The sequence below is a fragment of the Cervus elaphus genome, chromosome 9, assembly GCF_910594005.1.
Source record: "Cervus elaphus chromosome 9, mCerEla1.1, whole genome shotgun sequence".
NCBI classification, from domain to species: domain Eukaryota; kingdom Metazoa; phylum Chordata; class Mammalia; order Artiodactyla; family Cervidae; genus Cervus; species Cervus elaphus.
Genome location: NC_057823.1, coordinates 40,196,406 through 40,213,797, shown reverse-complemented (window position 1 = coordinate 40,213,797; position 17,392 = coordinate 40,196,406). Strand labels below are relative to the sequence as shown.

Here is a 17,392-nt window from a genome sequence, read left to right as displayed (position 1 = left end):
TAAAAATTCAACCCTATAACATGGAATACAAGGCCTATAATTTATACTTACCTCCTGACAATCATGCTCCTCTCAGATTCCTATCAAAGAATTTCTTGCCACTTTCATATGTTATTCCTCCTTACTTACTGGCATGTCTCTGCTTAAATAGATATAACCTTCTATGAAATTCTTCCACATTGCTCCAGGCATGACTTTTTCCAAACTCCCACAGTACTGCTCTATAACTTCTACCAGGCCATTGGTATTCTGTACTGTCATTGTTTACACTAGTCTTCCTTGCATGGTAAAGTTCCTTAAAAGCAGACTGTATCTTTCCTTTTAATACAAGCAGTGCCTGGCATTGAGAAGGCACTCAAGTGCATTTTGATCATATAAACAAGTGATTCCAAGGTTTCCAACCTTGAAAAGAACTGGAGGATGATGCCATCATTAAGACAGGAGGGGATTTCCCTAGCAGTCCAGTGGCTAAGACTCCCCAATTCCAACGCAAGAGGCCTGGGTTTGATCCCTGGTCAGGGAACTAGATCCCACATCCAGCAAGAGTTTGCATGCTACAACTAAAAGACCCCCACAGGCTGCAATTAAAAGATCATGAATGCAGCAACGAAGATCAAATATGCCTCATGTTACAACTAAGATCTGGCATGGGCAAACAAATAAATAAATATTTTTTTAAAAGACAGAAGGAAAAGCATGTTTGGCAAAAAGTAGGCAAAAAGTAGACAGTCAAAAGTAGGTAAGTATGCTATAGGTGGAAGAGAAACTCAGTTGGAAATTTGTTTCTTGGTCTGAAGATCAGAAGTCAGATCAAGTTTTCAAACAGCAGAGAAGTGAATTAATAAAAGCAGATAAGACTGTAGAGAACGACAGAAAAGAGGAAGAAAAGAGAACAAGCAGTCCAAAAAGGACTATTTAAAGGAGTAGTGGTCAAAACACTGCACATCCAGTAGAATAAGTCTGGAGGTGTCAGTTGTAACTTTGAAAAGAACAGTTCCAACAGAGTAGAGAAGCCAATCCACAGGGCTTTAAGGAGGGGTAAACAAAGTAGACAACTCTCAAGATTCCCCAGCAAACTAATCACAGGGGTTAGAGGATAGAGGAAGATTCTTTAGAATAGAAAGATATCATTCTGTTTTTAGGCAGAAAAAGTGATGTAGCGAAGGTTGAGAATAAAGATCCCAGCAGAAAGGAGAAAGTAATGAAGAAAACCAGGACCTCCAGCAGAACAGAGTCAGAGAAAGAACAGAAGCTGAGAAGTGTGGAGACAGGAAAGGAAGAAGCAGAGAATTGCTGAGATGATGAGAAGGGAAGAGAGAACCCCATTTCTGTCTCAGGCACCAACACGACAAGCGTTGGACATATTGGTACAGAAGGTGGTTCATATTTTCTGCATCTCCAACACTGTACATGGGGATACTGTCACAACACTGAGATATCTATTCTGAAATGGCTCCCAAAAAAGTCTCTATTTAAACATCCATCCCACATACAATATAGTGTCTGTCTCTACCTAATGAAGCACAAGCTAGGGCAAATCAATTACAAGGTAAAACTGCAAACAAATCTGGCACAAAGATGCTGTGTTTCTTAAAGTTAATGTAAATAATAAAGAACTACTCTAATTACAGGCAAGAAAAAGGTGATCTAGGTCAACCAATAAACAAGTGACAACTGACAAGGCGAACAGGACAAGAGCTTCAAAGAGAGAGATGGTGAACATCAAAGGATTAAGAAAAGTTAGTGAAATGACATAGTGGACGGAGGATAAAACAAAATTGGAAAAATATCAGTAATTCTTAAAGCTTGGTGAGGAGTACATGGAAATTCAACCATTTTCTCTTCTTTGGTATACACCTGAAACTGCATAGTGGATATTTTTTTGAAAGAATACCTTAGTTAAGACTATGTCCCTAAATATTTTATAAAAATGTATCCTTATGATCATGGTAAGAAAATGGAAGTAAAACAAAGTATCCATCTACCTATTGTAAAATTTTGCTAGACAAAATTTTTAAAAACCTACTTGAGGGCTTCTCCAGTAGTCCAGTGGTTAAGAATCTGCCTTGCAATTCAGGGGACACTGGTTCGATCCCTGGTCCAGGAGGATTCCACGCCTCACTGAGCAACTAAGCCCCTGCACCACGACTACCGAGCCAGCACTCTAGAGCCCGAGGTCTGCAACTACTGAAGCCCGGGCGCCCAGAGCCCATGCTCCACAAGAGAAGCCACTGCCACGAGAAGCCTGAGCACCGCAATAATGAGCAGCCTGTGCTCGCCGCTAACTACAGAACGCCCATGTGCAGCAATGGAGACCCATCATAGCCAAAAGCAAAAATCTATTTGATTCTTGCCTTATTATAAAAAAAATAGTTGCCATCATAATCAAAATTTTGATAAAGGTTTAAAACTGACTTTTTTAATTCTCAATTTTACATTTCAATATAAAATCTAAATAAAACTTTTCCTCCCTATTTACTTGTGAAATTTTAGTCCTCAATTTTAATTGTGTTCATTTTTAGTGGTCTTCTTCAGATAGAGAGAATCACTAACATAACATATACTTTAGACTACTCTGGAGGCTGCCTACATCCTAAGAACTTTGAGAATTCCCAAAATTCATGAATACTGCCACAGTATAAATTAACTAAATTTTACCTCCATAAAGTACCTAAATGAGGAAGAATATCAAACAATTGCTGCAATCAGCCTACTAAGAAAACCATGAGTTACTTCAGGCCCAGGCAAGAGTTTTAGGGACCTTCAAAAGTCCCTAAAGAAAACCAAGAGTACTCAAATAATTCTATGGTTTCAATAGTTTTCAGTCTTATCCCCAATAATCTCAAGTACCTTTAAGGCGGACCTAGACCTTCCATGACATTTGTTTTTTACTACAAGGCTATGAAGACCCAATGAGACAATACAGACCAAAGCACTTAAAACTAAGTTATTGCCTGTTATAACCTGGAGCTCTGGGAACCAACCTTCCTTGAAGATTTTTTTTCAAGCACCTACAATATACAAAGCACTGTATACTATATATGTACATTGGCAGAAATTAGACAGTATCATCCCAATTAAATAGAAAAACACCAGGTCAGGATTATTAACTACAATGACAACCATTTCACATCAATGTATGCAGAAAACGTAACTGAATAGCATGAAGGTAAACTGAAGCAGTTGCTCCTTTATGACAGGAGACAAACAGTCTGCTGACAGCTAGTTGTACAAAAACAACTGGCAATACAATGTTGCATTATGTTGTCATTCTCTAGTTCCAGACAGAGGGTTTAATATCCTAATAATTACTCGTTCTAAAATCCTAATAAGTACTCGTCTAAAATCCTAATAAGTACTCGTTACTCTCGCCAGGAGAATCTTATTCTATCACAATATCACATACAGAAAAAGACAATAGCATGTGCAAAAGATTTTCTAAAATTTCTAGCCCTAAGCGCAGGCTCTAATACAGAGTAAGTGCTCTCCATACCTGCTGCATCAACCAGTTACTGTGAATAGTCTGAATACATCAAGTGTGTAGCCACATGGAATTTCTTTTAATTACACCTTTCTCAAGCTTAAACTAAATTTGCATTTTGAGAATGACTTCACTTTAAATTCTCAGAAAATATCAAAGGCGAAAATGAAAGCAACAGATTTTGGATGAAGCAATTCAGATTTATCCATAATCTGTAAGAAAGACTTACAAGAATAAAGATTCGAATTTCCTGGCATTCAGTGGTTAGGACTTTCACTGCCGTGGCCTGGAACTAAGACTGAACTACTGTTCAGTCCCTGGTCAGGGGAACTAAGATCCAACAAGCCACATGCAGGACGGTCAAAAAAAAGAATAGATACTGGTTTCTTCAAGTCCACAGTCTGTGAGTAATTTTATTTTCTAGATGAAAAAAACTTTTCTACACTTATAGAAGTTTGTTAACTCTCATTTTAGATGCATAACATTTTTTTCTAAAGGGTCTAGTATTTTAGAACCAATGATGACATCTCTTTGATAAGAACCACATAGATTTACACTTACACTTCTAGAGAAACATGTATCTCCACCTTCTGATCTAAGTTTTTATGTAAAGACAAAACTATACACATGTAAAATACATTTCAATGAAACAAGAAGGATTTGTCTGAGCTGCTGATAGGCTGCCAACACAGCCTATCCACCCTAAAAAATATCTAGGACAAAACAGACTCAAGATAACCACTGAAACAAGTTTTTAAAATCTGCAACTGCCAAACTAAGAAATCAAGTAGTACTAAAGCATATTTAAAATATGAATCAACAGAAACAAAAGCGACACACCCACATTCTCACTCTTAATTTTAAAGAACAGCAGGGCTATATAGTAAAATGAACGTTTAATGCACTCAAAACCATCACTACACACCATAAAGTTTTTTCTATCTAAATCTTTACAGAGTATTTCAGAGGCATCTTGGAGAGGGAATGGGATCCCCTTTGGTGACATAACAGATGACCATGACAATGTGTTTAGGCAGAAACAAAATCAGAATCAAATATTTAAAGTTGAAAGGAATCTTTTAACAATCAAGCTGGTTCAGATTTTAAAAGTGATGAAACAGGGTAAGTGAAGTCAACTGGTCATTTAGCTAACTAGGGACAGTCAAAAATTCTGGGTGAAGACCAGATTTTTAAAAAGCAAGTATCACTTACCACAATCTAACATAGTAGGTAGCACTACTGAGTAACTCAAAGTACATTTTTTCCCCATTTCTATATACACCCATACCACACACATACATACACTTCAAAATTTAAAAGTAGAAAAGGTTCAAGAGCCTACTCTGATGGTGGTCGTTACCATAGGATGCTGTACAACACGTACCTCAGAAAAAATAGCCTAATTTAAATTTTGACTGATGTCCAAAAAGGTCTTTTCATCTTAGCTACCCTGAATGTGAACCCAAAATGTACTTCAACCTGCAAGTCATCCTATCAACTAAAATTTATAAGCCATGCCTTATACAAAAATAGGACTCCGGGTAATTCACTGATTCTTGTACTCAGGACACCAGCAAGCCAAAGCCAAGGCCACTTTTAAAAAAAAAAAAAAAAGCTAAACAAATGTATACCTGTATCTTGAAAACTTAATTCTGAACTCAATCAAATGCCCTTAAAACCTTAACTCTTAACCAGTCCTCAATGGAGAGTTAACTTGGAAAATCAGAAAAGAATCAAACTCATATAATACAGAAAAAATCAAAGTAAAATTTTCCCAAAGAGCTTATCATTAGCAATAAGCTTTCATATGTGAACTGATAAACAACCAAAAACCAATTAGTTATAACAGGTTTTTATAGTTTCCCTTTAAGTTGCCTGTATATATACATTAATGTATATATTTAAGTTGTACCAAAAACTGCTTACAAATGGCAATTCCTGTGAAGTAGATGATGATGAAGTTCCAGGTAATTCTAGCATGTTTCCTAATGTACTGGTACTGGAGTCTGGATCATCCTGAAAAGATAAATTTATTGAGTTTAATTGCTCTTCTATAGTACTGTTTGTATCTCCTAGTGAAAGGGGGGCTGGGAGAAGGGCTGCTTTTTCATTGCTGCCGTCCACTTCATTTCTTTGTTTATTTTTCTGTGTTTCAGTTTGAGGAGCTAATGGCAAGAATGGCGATTTGACTGCACCATGTCTACTGTCTGGTGTGCTGTCTTGTTCATTTCCCATGGCCACGTCTACACCATTCTCTGATTTAGGCTCATAATTGCAGGTGGCATTGGTCTGAGTTTCCTCAAAGATCTCCTCTATACTCTCATCCTCTGTGACTGGCTGTTCTGGGTCCATTTCAGAATCTACATCTGCATCGTCCACACAAGTAAAATTCTCAAAGTGCAGAAAGCCATTCTTGACAGTCTTTGTTACTTTTACCTGGAGTTCAGGGGAGTTATTACAAGAGGGTTCCTGTTTCATAGCAAGTGCTGTTGGACCACCAGGATTCAAGGAAGTGCAAACTGGCGACTGAGCTCTTGAATCACTTTTTTCAGGGTCTTGAAAGGATTCTGATCCATCAGCAGACCCATTTAAATACTCTACATTGATCATGGAGGCCAAATCCTGTAGTTTCCGCAGTGGAATGTAACAAGATGGAGAATCTTGTCCATAAGCATTTTGGGATGTTCCACTGGCAGTCGATAACTGCATAGTACACCCATTAAGTGGCTCAGAAAAATTGGATTGACCATTACCGAAAGGGCTGTCCTTGTCTTCAGGGGCATCTAAATTCACTGGATTGGAAAAGGGCAGCAGACAATTTCTTCTAGGTAGTTCACAGGTCTGATCCATCCTGGGCCAGCATCAACCTGGAATCCAAAAACACGGCAATTAATCTGAGTTAATGGGCCATTTGACTCTTAACTTCAAAATGGCAGCCACTTCTCAAGGCCTAGTGGCCTCGATGCTTTTCTGCTGCACTTCCATGGGTGGAAAAAGTTCCCCAGCTGACGATGGAAAAACGGCCTCGGTAAGCCTCCGCGAACTCCATCTTCCCAGAGACGGGTAGATCTTGCCACATGGAAACAGCCCGTCCCTTTTTCCTGCAGACTGGTGGACAGTTGGGCTGATCTAAAATTAAAATCCCGTTGGCAGTAGAAATTTCCAAATCTCAAACAGGATTGTCTTTCCCCTCCCCCGCTAGGAGTCCAGAGGCCGGATCTCCCAAAAGCAGGGGGCTGTAGGGTTCGAGGGGGGCTCCAGGACGCTGCACAAAAAGGTTACCCCCCCCATCCTTCCTGGCTCGCTCGGGCGCAGCGGTCACAATAGCGCTGCACCCTGCGCCCCAATTGGCGCCCGAGCCTTTGCAGTGGCCGTGCTCAGGCCGCAAGTAAGTCGGCGAAGCGGGTGCACCCCGAAGCTCTCCTTTCTGATTGTAGGCCTGCTTGGTCCACAGCCGCAGGCCCGGAGGCCGGAACGCGGCAGGGGGAGAAACGGAGGCAGTCGGTGAAGCCGAGTCAGGGCAGCAGCAGCAGCTGCTACAGCTTGACAAACATGGCTGCTGCCGACGCCGCCGCCGCCTGCCCGGGCCGCGTTCCTTCCCGCAGCGCCGGTAGCACCTCCTGGCCGAGCCGATCGCACTCATCAATATTCAGCACCAAGCAAAGTTTGCTGCAGGAGGGCAGCCGGCCCCGTGCCCCCCAGCCGGCTACCTGAAGGGAGGCGGAGGCCGAGGTGCGCGCGGGAGGCCGGCGGGGCACGGGCCGCGCGGGGAGGAAGTTCGCGGAGGCCCGGCCGGCTAGGCCTGAGCCCGGCTGGTAGTGATGGAGGGGGAGGGGGCCTGCGGCTGCAACGCCGCGGGCCACCAACCCTGCGCCGCGCCCGGCCCTCCCCCGCGCCCCTCACCTCACGGCCACCACCATCTTCCCCGCCCGGCCGCCTCCCCCATCCGCTCGCGCCAGCCCGCCGCCTACCCCAGCGCACTAGTTACCGTGCCCCGCGCCCCCTCCCGGGCCGGCTGGGGGGAGGGGGTGACCCTCATTACACTGGGGCGCGAGCGGAGCGGTGGGGAGAGCGTGGAGCCGCTCGCCGCACCCCCCTCCCCCCGCGTCTCTCTTCAGGAGAGAAGGTAGCAAGCGCGACCTGCCCCGGCCTATTCCGCCGCCGCCTCCTCCTCCTCACACCCCCACCGCGCGCGCCCCCGCGGTGGCGCGTGCGACCGAGCGCCTCGCGCCGGCCCGCGTGCGGCTGGGGCCCCGAGTGCGCGCGCACCCCTTCCCCCAAGGCGCGCGCTCCTTTGCCTCACTCTTCGGGGTTCAGGGCGGGTGAAGTCGGGCTCGCGAGCGCGCCACCCAATCAGCGGAGCCGCCGCTGCCGCCCCCTCCCCTCCCCCTGCGCGCCCGCTCGCGGCCCGGGCCTACGGGCCGGCCCGACTGCCCGGGCGGGGCCTGAGGCGGGCTCCCCAGGGGCCTCGCGCGCCTCCCCGGAGTGTCGGGGCCTGCGGGCGTCGTGGGTGGCACTCCGATCCCCTCACCTACCTCGGGGAGCTGCGCCGGCCCCGGGCTGCACACGTTTCCAGCACCCTACCGGTCTGGAGCCCCAGCCCCGGCGGCACCTGGCTGGGCTGAGGCCTGTCCGACCGCCCCGCCAGCCCCGCTCGGGCCCGCGTCAGTCCCGGCCTCCATCTTAGGTTACAGCCCGGGTTCCCCATCCACTGGGCACCTGCCTTCAGCCCGCTCGGCTCGGGCTCGAGACCAAGGCAACCCCCCTCCTACCGCGGGGCTCACCTGGGGGCTTGGGCTGGGGTCTTCGAGGCCTCAAACCCCGAGCAGCGGCGGCCGCAGGTGAACCCCCTGCCGGGCCGCACCCCAAGCCCACATCACCACCACCACAGACCAAGCAGAGCAGGAAACAAAATGGAGGCAGCAGCTCGGGTCTGCCTCCCCGAGCCAAGCCTGTGCAGCCCCAGGGCTCCCTCCTGCCGCAGGCCCGACGCCCGCGAGGCAGGGGGCTGGCTCGTCCCGGGCACCAAAGGCAGCCGCCCTAGAGCAGCGCAGACAGGCCGGGGACTCAGCCCTGCGGTCCCCACAGCCCCTCACCCACCATCCCTTCCCTTCCCCCTCCCTCCATTCCTCTTCCTCCCCCTGCCCGGCCGTGCGGGGTGAGCGGCTCCCGGGAGCCGGGTCGGGTCGGGTTACCCGCCCGGGCACTGCCCGCCCAGCCTTGGCCTCCGTGGGGGGATGAGGCCAAGCGACCCCCGCGCTGAGCCCACCCCCCGCACCCGAGCCGGGCAGCAATCTGACAGCGCGCCCGCACCTCGGCCTGCCGCGGTGCAGCCCCCGCCCAGTGAGGCCGAGTCCCCAGCCCGGGCACCGCCGGGACGAAGCTCCCTCGTCACCCCCGGGCCCAGGGGTCTCGCAGCCCCGGGCGGGGCGAGGGGAGCGCTGGGGGAGGGGTCCACTAATCCCTGCACCGCCTCCCGCGCCTAGTCCGGGTCTAGGCCTGGCACTGGGACTCGGGCCGGGGGCGCGGGCGGGCGTCAGTAGGTGTGTGCGCGCGGGGCAGTGGACGCGGGCTCGGGGCCCGGAGGGGCCGAGCCTCGCACCGCGGACGCTGCAGTTCTCTGCACCCAGGCAGATGGCCCTCTCGTGCCACCTCCGCCCCGCGCAGGCCGCCTGCTCCGCAGCCCTGCTCCCCGGGGAGCGCGCGCCTCACCCCTGAGGGCCGGGCATCGGGACCCCGGCGGAACAGCGCTGGGAGGGCGGACCGCCGGGCTGGCCCCGCCAAGACTGCTCGCCTAATTCCTGGTCTGGGACGCTCTGCCCTCGGGAGCCTGGCACCTCGAGGCCTGCACCCAGTACCCGGGGCCCCGCAGCACTGGCCTACCGCGTCCAATCACCAAAGACACCGCGAAGTGGGGAAACCCAAATAACGACCCCGCGACGCCGACCTCCCCCAGGCCCTTCGCCTAACCCGATCCAACTCTGACCCCCTCCCCCTCCCGGCTTGCTCCCGACAGAAAGCTCACCCTGGGTACCTATCTGGTCCCTAGAGTGCTAAGTTCATCCTCGATGTTCAGAGAAAATCACAAACGACCGCCGTAAAAATTCCGCCTCCTCCAGAAAGCCTTCTGTGATTAGAGTTAACTCCATCTCAAAGCTGAGGGCGCCGCCCTCGAGAGCCACGTGACTACCATTCCTCCTAGGGCTTAGTAAATGTGCATAATTATTGCCTCAGTGGAGTGTTTACCCGCCATCCTTCTATCTGTTAATAGCGAGCCCACCTGGGAGAAAGGCACTTTTGGCGTTGTCTTGCGCAGTATTGGCTTTCGCTTGCGGCTCCCTAAATTCCGTCCTTCAGCCTTACCCAGCCTTCACCCCGAAACTGGCCCCAGTAGACTTGGAGCTCAGGATGCCTGTAGCTTCCTTTCCTCCAAGACCCACAGACCAGCCAAGGAGACAGACAACAGGTCCTTACCACACCTGAGTGCTGGGATGCATCCCTGCCAAGAAAGCAAGCAGGCTGTCTTGGAAGGAAGGTGTCCCCTGAAACCAGTGTGATGAGGAGAGCACTGTGACCTCAGGCGGCCTCCTTCCGTAGAAGACAATGAGGTATCCTGACTGTTCCCAAGTGCGTAGTCAGGTTGGCAGTGAGTCGAAGAAGAGCTGGGTCTACACTCCAGGGTCCCGCCCTACAAGGACCCGCCCTTTGTTCTGCTAAGGAGTGACTCCTGCTAATCCTTTATAGTCAATTCAATGGGGGAGCTCTGACTGGCTCCTTCTCTTGTGCATCCTAAGTTGTTTTAGTCATGTCCAAGTTTATGCCACGGTATGGAATGTAACCTGCCCAGCTCCTGTGTCCATGGGATTCCCCAGGCAAGAATACTGGAGTGGGTTGCCTTCCTCTAGAGGATCTTCCCAACCCAAGGATCGAACCAGCATCTCATGTCTCCTGCCTTTGCAGGCGGGTTCTTTACCACTAGCGCCACCTGGGACTCCTTCACACCTAATCTTTTGAACTAGTCATTTCTGACTGACCTCCTAACAACTGCCCCAATTCAGATTACTTGCAACCCTTTACTCTCCCATGACTGTCCTGAGGGCCTGTGAGGTGCCACTCAATGGCCTTGAGCCACTCAGTTAAAAAGCCACAAGCCTCAGTTTCCTCACCTGTGGTTTCCAATGCACAGGGTGGCTCTGAGGCTCTTGCAAGGCAAAGGTGTTTGGAGACTATACGGACTACATACTTGATAAATGCTGAGATGTGTTTCATTGCTTCTTTCAGCAACCATTTTTTGCATTTCAGGCAGTTTTGCTAGATGCTGGGGAAACAAAGGATGAGATCCCTACCTTAGGAAACCCCCAGCCTTAGGAAAAAAACTCTTAAATAAAGGTGCAAAGGTGTGAAGAGGGACAAGGACAATGGTTCCTCCAGAGCTGACCTCTAGACATCACTGACCTAAACAAACCTCTCTCTTTCCAACTTCACAGGCCCCACGGAACAGGTCTCGTTCCTATGTGGTCAGTTATGCCCAACTCTTTGCAACCCGAGGACTGTAGCCCGCCAGGCTCCTCTGTCCATAGGTTATTTTCCAGGCAAGGATACTGGAGTGGGTTCCCAGTTCCTCCTCCGGGGGATCTTCTCGACTCAGGGTTCGAACCCAAGTCCCCTGTGCTTCTCCTGCATAGGAAGGTGGATTCTTTCCCACTGCCCCACACAGAATGGGCGTAGGAGCTAAAGGAGGAGGACAGGCAGCTGGGGATGAACAGCTTACTGATGATGGTCTTAGGGAAAAGACTGGAATCCCAGAGAAAACCTCCTGGACTTTCCTGGAATAACTCAAGGGTTCCTTCCTGCCTCTCAGAGTAGAATTTGGCTATAGAGGTCTCACCCACAGCAGCTTCCTTTGGTGACTCCCATTCAGAAGGCTAAGCACCTGTTGGGTGCCAGCATTTGGTTGAGGGGACCCACAGGACCCTATATTCTCACAAGGACACTAGCTCCCGAAGTAGGGGAGGAAAGGATAGGGCTGTGGCCTGCCCTCCTTGTCTCAGCACAAGGAACTTTTCTGGGCCTGTGCCTCCCATCCTTAAGACAGAGATTAGAATCAGTAAATATTTGCTGAGTCTATGTGGTATACTGGACACCATGCTGGGCGCTTGACATGCATGAGTTCCTTTAAACCTTTAGCGGCCCTATGCAGAAATGAGGCCCGAAAGATTAAGCCCTTCTGCAAGGTCTTAGAGTCTTGTCATTTCACGTCTTCTGCTCCTGGCAAACACACCTTCTGGCTACAGTAGGTGAGAAGGCCCAGTACAGTGCCTTACACATAAGGACTCTGGAATTTGAGTGGTGGGCAGAGTGAGATTACCTTAGCCTCAGTTTCCTCACCTGTAAATTACTGATACTGGTAACCTGCTGAAAGAGATACCTGTAGAGAGATTCTGCCAGTGTACTCCTTTTTTCTTAGAACTGCCCTCCCCTTTGATTCATGAATTCAGCAGATATACTTCCCATGTGGTGCGGTGGTAAAGAATCCGCCTGCCAATGCAGGAGACACAGGTTTGATCCCTGGGTCAGGAAGACCCCCTGAAGTAGAAAATGGCAACCCACTCCAGTATTCTTGTCTGGAAAATTCCCCTCAGAGGAGCCTGGCAGGCTATAGTCCATGGGGTTGTAAACTATGTAATTAGGAAGGGAAAAAAAGGGTATGCATTGATTCAGCAGATACTTATTGTGTTCCCCCTCAGAGTCTTGTGGGAAAGGCAGAGAAGTAGTAACAAGGTAGCGAGCTGAACACTGAGAGAGAAGCCAGAGGTGCTGGGGGAGCTGAGGCAGGCTCAGAGACAGTCAGAGAAGGCCTTCCATGGAAGTAACATTCACAGGGAACTCAGAAGGATATACAGGAATAGCTTGGAAAGGAGGGGATAAGTTCGAGATTCCAGCAGAAACTGGGCTTTGGAGGGACTGACCACAGTTCAGTGTGGTCAGAGGCTAGTGCAAGGCAGGAGCAGTAGAGGTGATGAGGTGATGAGTACAGGCAAGACGCCTCAGACGGAGATGGGAAATGCCACAGGGATCTGATCACTCAGGACTTTCCTTTTTAAGCTAAAGAATTCAGCTTTTAACTGGAAAGGCAGTAGGGAGCCATGGAAGGTTAAGAAGCAGATTAAGAATCTCATCTGTGCAGCTGAAAGCTCACTCTGCCAGCAGTGCCCAGAAGAGATGGATACCTCCTCTAGAAACAAGAGGGCTTTGCCTTGGGGTGTGCTAGGGCTGTTTTGTTACAGTTCTCTTCTTCTGTGCCGGCTACTCTGCAAGACACTTCTCATCTACTCCTGAGATGGGCACTCTTGTTATCTCCATCTTCCAGGGAGGAAGTGAGGAAGTGTGACTTATTCAGAGCTGAGCTCCCACCCCAACTCCCAGTTCAAGCTCTTCATCCATGCTGGACAAGAGCAGCATATGCTTTCTGATTAAATAGCCAGGTTTTGTGGGGAGGTTTGGAGGCCTGTAGTGATTAGTCCCAAACACTGCTGGTGAATACTACAACCACTCCTTGTGATGGGTCTAAGACTTTCTGTCCCACTGAGTGGTTTCTCCAGAACTGGATCAGGCTTCCACTTAAGATTGAGGAAGGTTTGGCACCTGCCCAAAATACCAGGTATCTGTCAGCTAACCTGACCCTGTAGCCCTAGCCCCAAGGATTCAACTTTTCACCTTCAAGTGTGCTGTTTTTCAAATGTTCTCTTTGGAAAGCCCTGGGTGTAGCGGCCTCTAATCTCTGTCCTCCTGCCCTCCTCAATTTCCTGGCTGCCCAGTGTATCACCGTGCCAGGACAGGCCACATCCCATCCATCCTGTGCTCAGGCCCACCCCTCTGCCTTTTCCCCTGTCATGCAAACTCCTACTCATGATTCAGAGCCCAGTTTAAAAGATTTCTCCTCCTGGAAGTCTTCCCTGTTTCCTCTCTTGCAGGCAGTCATTTTTTTTTTCCTGAATGAGCCCTTGCAGTAACTATTGGCTTTATATATTTAGTCCAAGCCAGCTGGTGAGCGCCTTATGACCACCAATGACCAATCCCAGAACTATGAAGGTCAGAATAAGTGCTGGGGAAACATTTCCTAATGTTCACCTGTTTTCTAAGTCTGTGTCTTCAAATGACAGAAGAATTATGGCTCGTGGCTCAGACGGTAAAGAATAGGCCTGCAATGTGGAAGACCTGCCTTTGATCCCTGGGTTGGGAAGATCCCTAGAGGAAGGTATGGCAACCCACTCCAGTATTCTCGCCTGGAGAATCCCATAGACAGAGTAGCCTGGCAGGTTACAGTCCAGGGGGACACAACTGAGCAACCTTCACTTTCACATGGACCACCTGGTCATGTCAAACCATCCCTCAAAGGATTCAGGGCTGTTTGGGGAACACTCAGGCCTCTGTGCCAGATGAGACTTTCAAAGAGTATGAGAGCCTATAGTATCTGGAGTCAGATAGATGTGGGTTCAAACTGCAGGGGGGCCACTTAGCAAATCCTTTCCCTTTCCTGAGCCTCACAAATGAGGTCATTGGGCAGATTGAATATGTCAGTGTAGGCAGGACATGGTAGGAGGGCTTGCACAGAGCAGCTGCCCATGAGACACCTGCTTCAGATGCCACCAGGTTCCCCAACCCAACAGGTCAGTCTTCCCTCCATTCCAAACCTCTCCTCTGAGCACTTGATTTTTCAGATGCACCCTTAGCTTCCAGACAAGCACTTCTGAAGGTACTAATTTCCAGGGGAGAAAGGGGGATGTGGAAGAATCCTGGGCTCTGGTGCGGGGGGGCGGGAATGAAGTCAGAGGAAGGAGGAGGTCTGCAGCTGGTGGCCAGGAGAGTGCTCTACCTTCTGCCTGCCTAAGGGTCACCATTTTACACTCACCCACCCATCATCTCTCTGCAAAAAGAGGATATTGTCCTATTTTACATATGAAAACAGAGGCTGAGAAAGAAGCAGTGTCTTGTTCTGGCAAGTGGTCGAAGGCTCAGAGTTTACACCCAGTAGTCACATAATGGCTCACCGGTAAAGAATTCTCCGGCAATGCAGGAGCTGCGGGAGACACAATTTCGATCCCTGTTTCAGGAAGATCCCCTGGAGAAGGAAAGGGCAACCCACTCCAGTGGTCTAGTCTGGAAAAAATTCCATGGACAGAGGAGCCCAGTGGGATAAGACAGTCCACGGGGTCACAAAGAGACACTACTGAGCAACAAACACTCACTCATACTATATATGTGCTTTAAATACATCATAAAGCCCTGGGGCTGTAGATTCAGCTCTATCAATTTATAGAAAATGTCTCTTGTGTGTCTAAAATGGCAAAACCGGGCCCCATCATCAAATGCCTCAGCCAACTGAGACAGACTTTTTAATATAAGAATATGGAGTGCTCTGTGAATTTGCGTATCATCCTTCCACGAAGGCCATGCTAATCTTCTCCGTAGCATTCCAATCTTAGTATACGTGCTGCTGAAGCAAGCACTCACACTGATTTTCAATCAGAAAAGATTTGAGTCCATTCTCGATTAAAACCAGCATGTTATAATATGCATCCCCATGACAACCATGCCGTTGCTGGGTTCTAATTCTAGGACTGACAGACAAGGCTAAAGCCCTGACCTGAGTTTACTGGATGAAGTAAGTCTTAGGAGGCTCTGAGGGCTCTCCAAAACCCTCTCTTTGGAGTGCTTGGCCCACAGAGATTCATCTGGGTGGGATATGGCTCATCTCTCATGAGTGGGAAGCCATCTGAAGGAACTGAAAAGAGGTGTTTTCTTAGGCAGATCAAGGAGTTCAAATGGAAGTTAAAGGTCTGGGAATTTGTACCCTTAACTCCAACTAAACTCCGAAAAATCTGGAAAGTCTTCACATGCCCCAGGTGACAATCTTAGGCAAAAATCATGATTGGAAAAACAACCATGCTCCAAATAATCTGGAAAATCTTCACAGCCCTCAGGTAAAGACCTTAGGCAAAAACCATGGAAAATAGATGGCCATGTAGAACAGGAGGATGTTGGAGAGGGGCTAGGAGGGAAGACTTTTCCTAAAGGCAGAAGGGACTCAGTCTTGTGTAAACTATTCCACCTCAGGGTCTGTGTTCCTGTGTCTGGAAGATTCCATTCCCACCTCTGCCAGGACTCTTTCTATCTCTGAGTTCAAGAGTCTCTCTTCAGACAGGCTTCCCTGGCTCCTCCCTCAACTTGAGGACACCAGGTCACTCTGTTACATCTTCCTGTTGAGGTAACTTACAGCAATTACCATTCCCTGAAATTATCTGATTTTTCCCTACTTATTTCTTTATTTTCTTTTTATTGAGATATAATTCACATACCATAAAATTTGCCCTTCTAAAATGTACAATCTAGGAATTCCCTAGTGGTCCAATGGTTAGGCCTCTGGTCTTCCACTGCAGGGGGCTTAGGTTCAATCCCTGGTCAGGGAACTAAGATCCTGCAAGCCATGTGGTGCAGCCAAAAAATAGAAAAAATATATAAAACAATACATAAGTAAATAAATAAGTAAAATGTGCAATCCAGTGATCTTTTAAATTTTTTTTAATTTTTATTATTTTTTTCAGTGATCTTTTTTAAATTAATTTTAAAAAATTGTTTTTGGCTGCACCTCGAAGTTTGTGGGATCTTAGTTCCCTGACCAGGAATCAAACTGGGTCCCCTGCAGTGGAAGCACAGAGTCCTAACCACTGGACTGCCTGGGAATTCCCCAGTGGTTTCTAATACACTCATAAAGTTGTGCAGCCATCATCACTAATCCCAGAGCACTTTCATCACTTAAAGAGAAACTTTGTACTCATTAGCAGTCAGTCACACCCCATTTCCTCCCTTCCCTTAGGCCCTGACAACCACTCATCTACTCTCTATCTCTGTGGATTTGCCTGTTTTGGACATGTTATATACATGGAATCAAACAGCACATGGTCTTTTATGTCTGGTTTCTTTCACTGAGCATGATGTATTCCAGACTCATCCATGTTGCGGTTTGTAGCAGTACTACTTTCCTTTTTATGGCTGAATAATACTCCATTGTATACATACACCACATTTCATTTATCAGTTACTGTTTCGCTTTTCAATGATGCATTCACTTTCGGGCTATTAAGAACAATGTTGCTAAAAAAAAAAAGAACAATGTTGCTGTGAATATTCATGTACAAAATTTTGCATGGACATGTGAATTCATTTATTTGTCATATATACTTAGTGGAATTGTGGGTCATACAGTAACTCCATGTTTAACTTTTTCAGGAATTATCAGGAACTCTTTGAAGAATGTTACCAAAGTGGCCGTACCATTTTACGTTTCCACCAGCAATGTGTGAGGGTTCCAATTTCTCCACATGTTCACCAATATTTTTTATTCTCTGCCTTTTTGAGTATAGTTATCTTAGTGGGTACAAAATGCTATCTCTTTGTGGTTTTAGTGTGCATTTCCTGAACAACTAGTGATGTTGAGCTCATTTTCTTGTGTTTGTTGACCATTTGTATATCTTCTTTCAAGACATGTCTATCCAGATTCTTTGCACTTTTTTTAAATTGGGTAATACCTTTTTTTGTTGTTGAGTTATAAGGATCCTTTATGTCTGGATACAAGTCCTTTTTGGATATAAGATTTACTAATATTTTATCCCATTCTGTGACTTATATTTTCACTTTCTGGATAGTATCCTTTGAAATACAAAGGCTTTTAATTTTGATGAAGTCCAGTTTATCTGGTTTTTATTTCTTTTGTTGCTGTGTTTTTTGTAATATCTTAGAAACCATTGTTTAATCCCATGAAATAGTTTTAGCCCTTACATTTAGGACTTTTGGGTTAATTTACTATAATGTGAGGTAGGGATCCAACTTTATTCTTTTGCATGTGGATAA

General features: G+C 47.6%; 1 protein-coding gene and 1 non-coding gene across 8 annotated transcripts in view; both read right to left on the bottom strand.

The window, feature by feature from the left end:
* NSD1 (nuclear receptor binding SET domain protein 1) overlaps positions 1-8,401 on the bottom strand; it is a 145,180-nt gene extending 136,779 nt beyond the window's left edge. The window contains exons 1-3 of one of the 7 annotated variants that reach the window (XM_043912370.1): positions 8,266-8,401; positions 6,235-6,348; positions 5,408-5,497 (exon numbers count right to left, since the gene is read on the bottom strand). In XM_043912370.1, coding sequence (XP_043768305.1) covers positions 5,408-5,497; positions 6,235-6,264 — 120 coding nt within the window. In that variant the 5' untranslated portion in view covers positions 6,265-6,348; positions 8,266-8,401. Of the gene's footprint in view, positions 1-5,407; positions 6,349-7,191; positions 7,359-7,469; positions 7,727-8,265 lie in introns of those variants that run through there. The other 6 variants (XM_043912369.1, XM_043912368.1, XM_043912366.1 and 3 more) reach the window with 6 other exon arrangements.
* Positions 8,402-14,884: 6,483 nt separating this feature from the next.
* Positions 14,885-14,991, bottom strand: LOC122701128. Its single transcript, XR_006342976.1, has one exon. It is a non-coding gene; the product is annotated as a U6 spliceosomal RNA (small nuclear RNA).
* Positions 14,992-17,392: the final 2,401 nt, after the last annotated feature.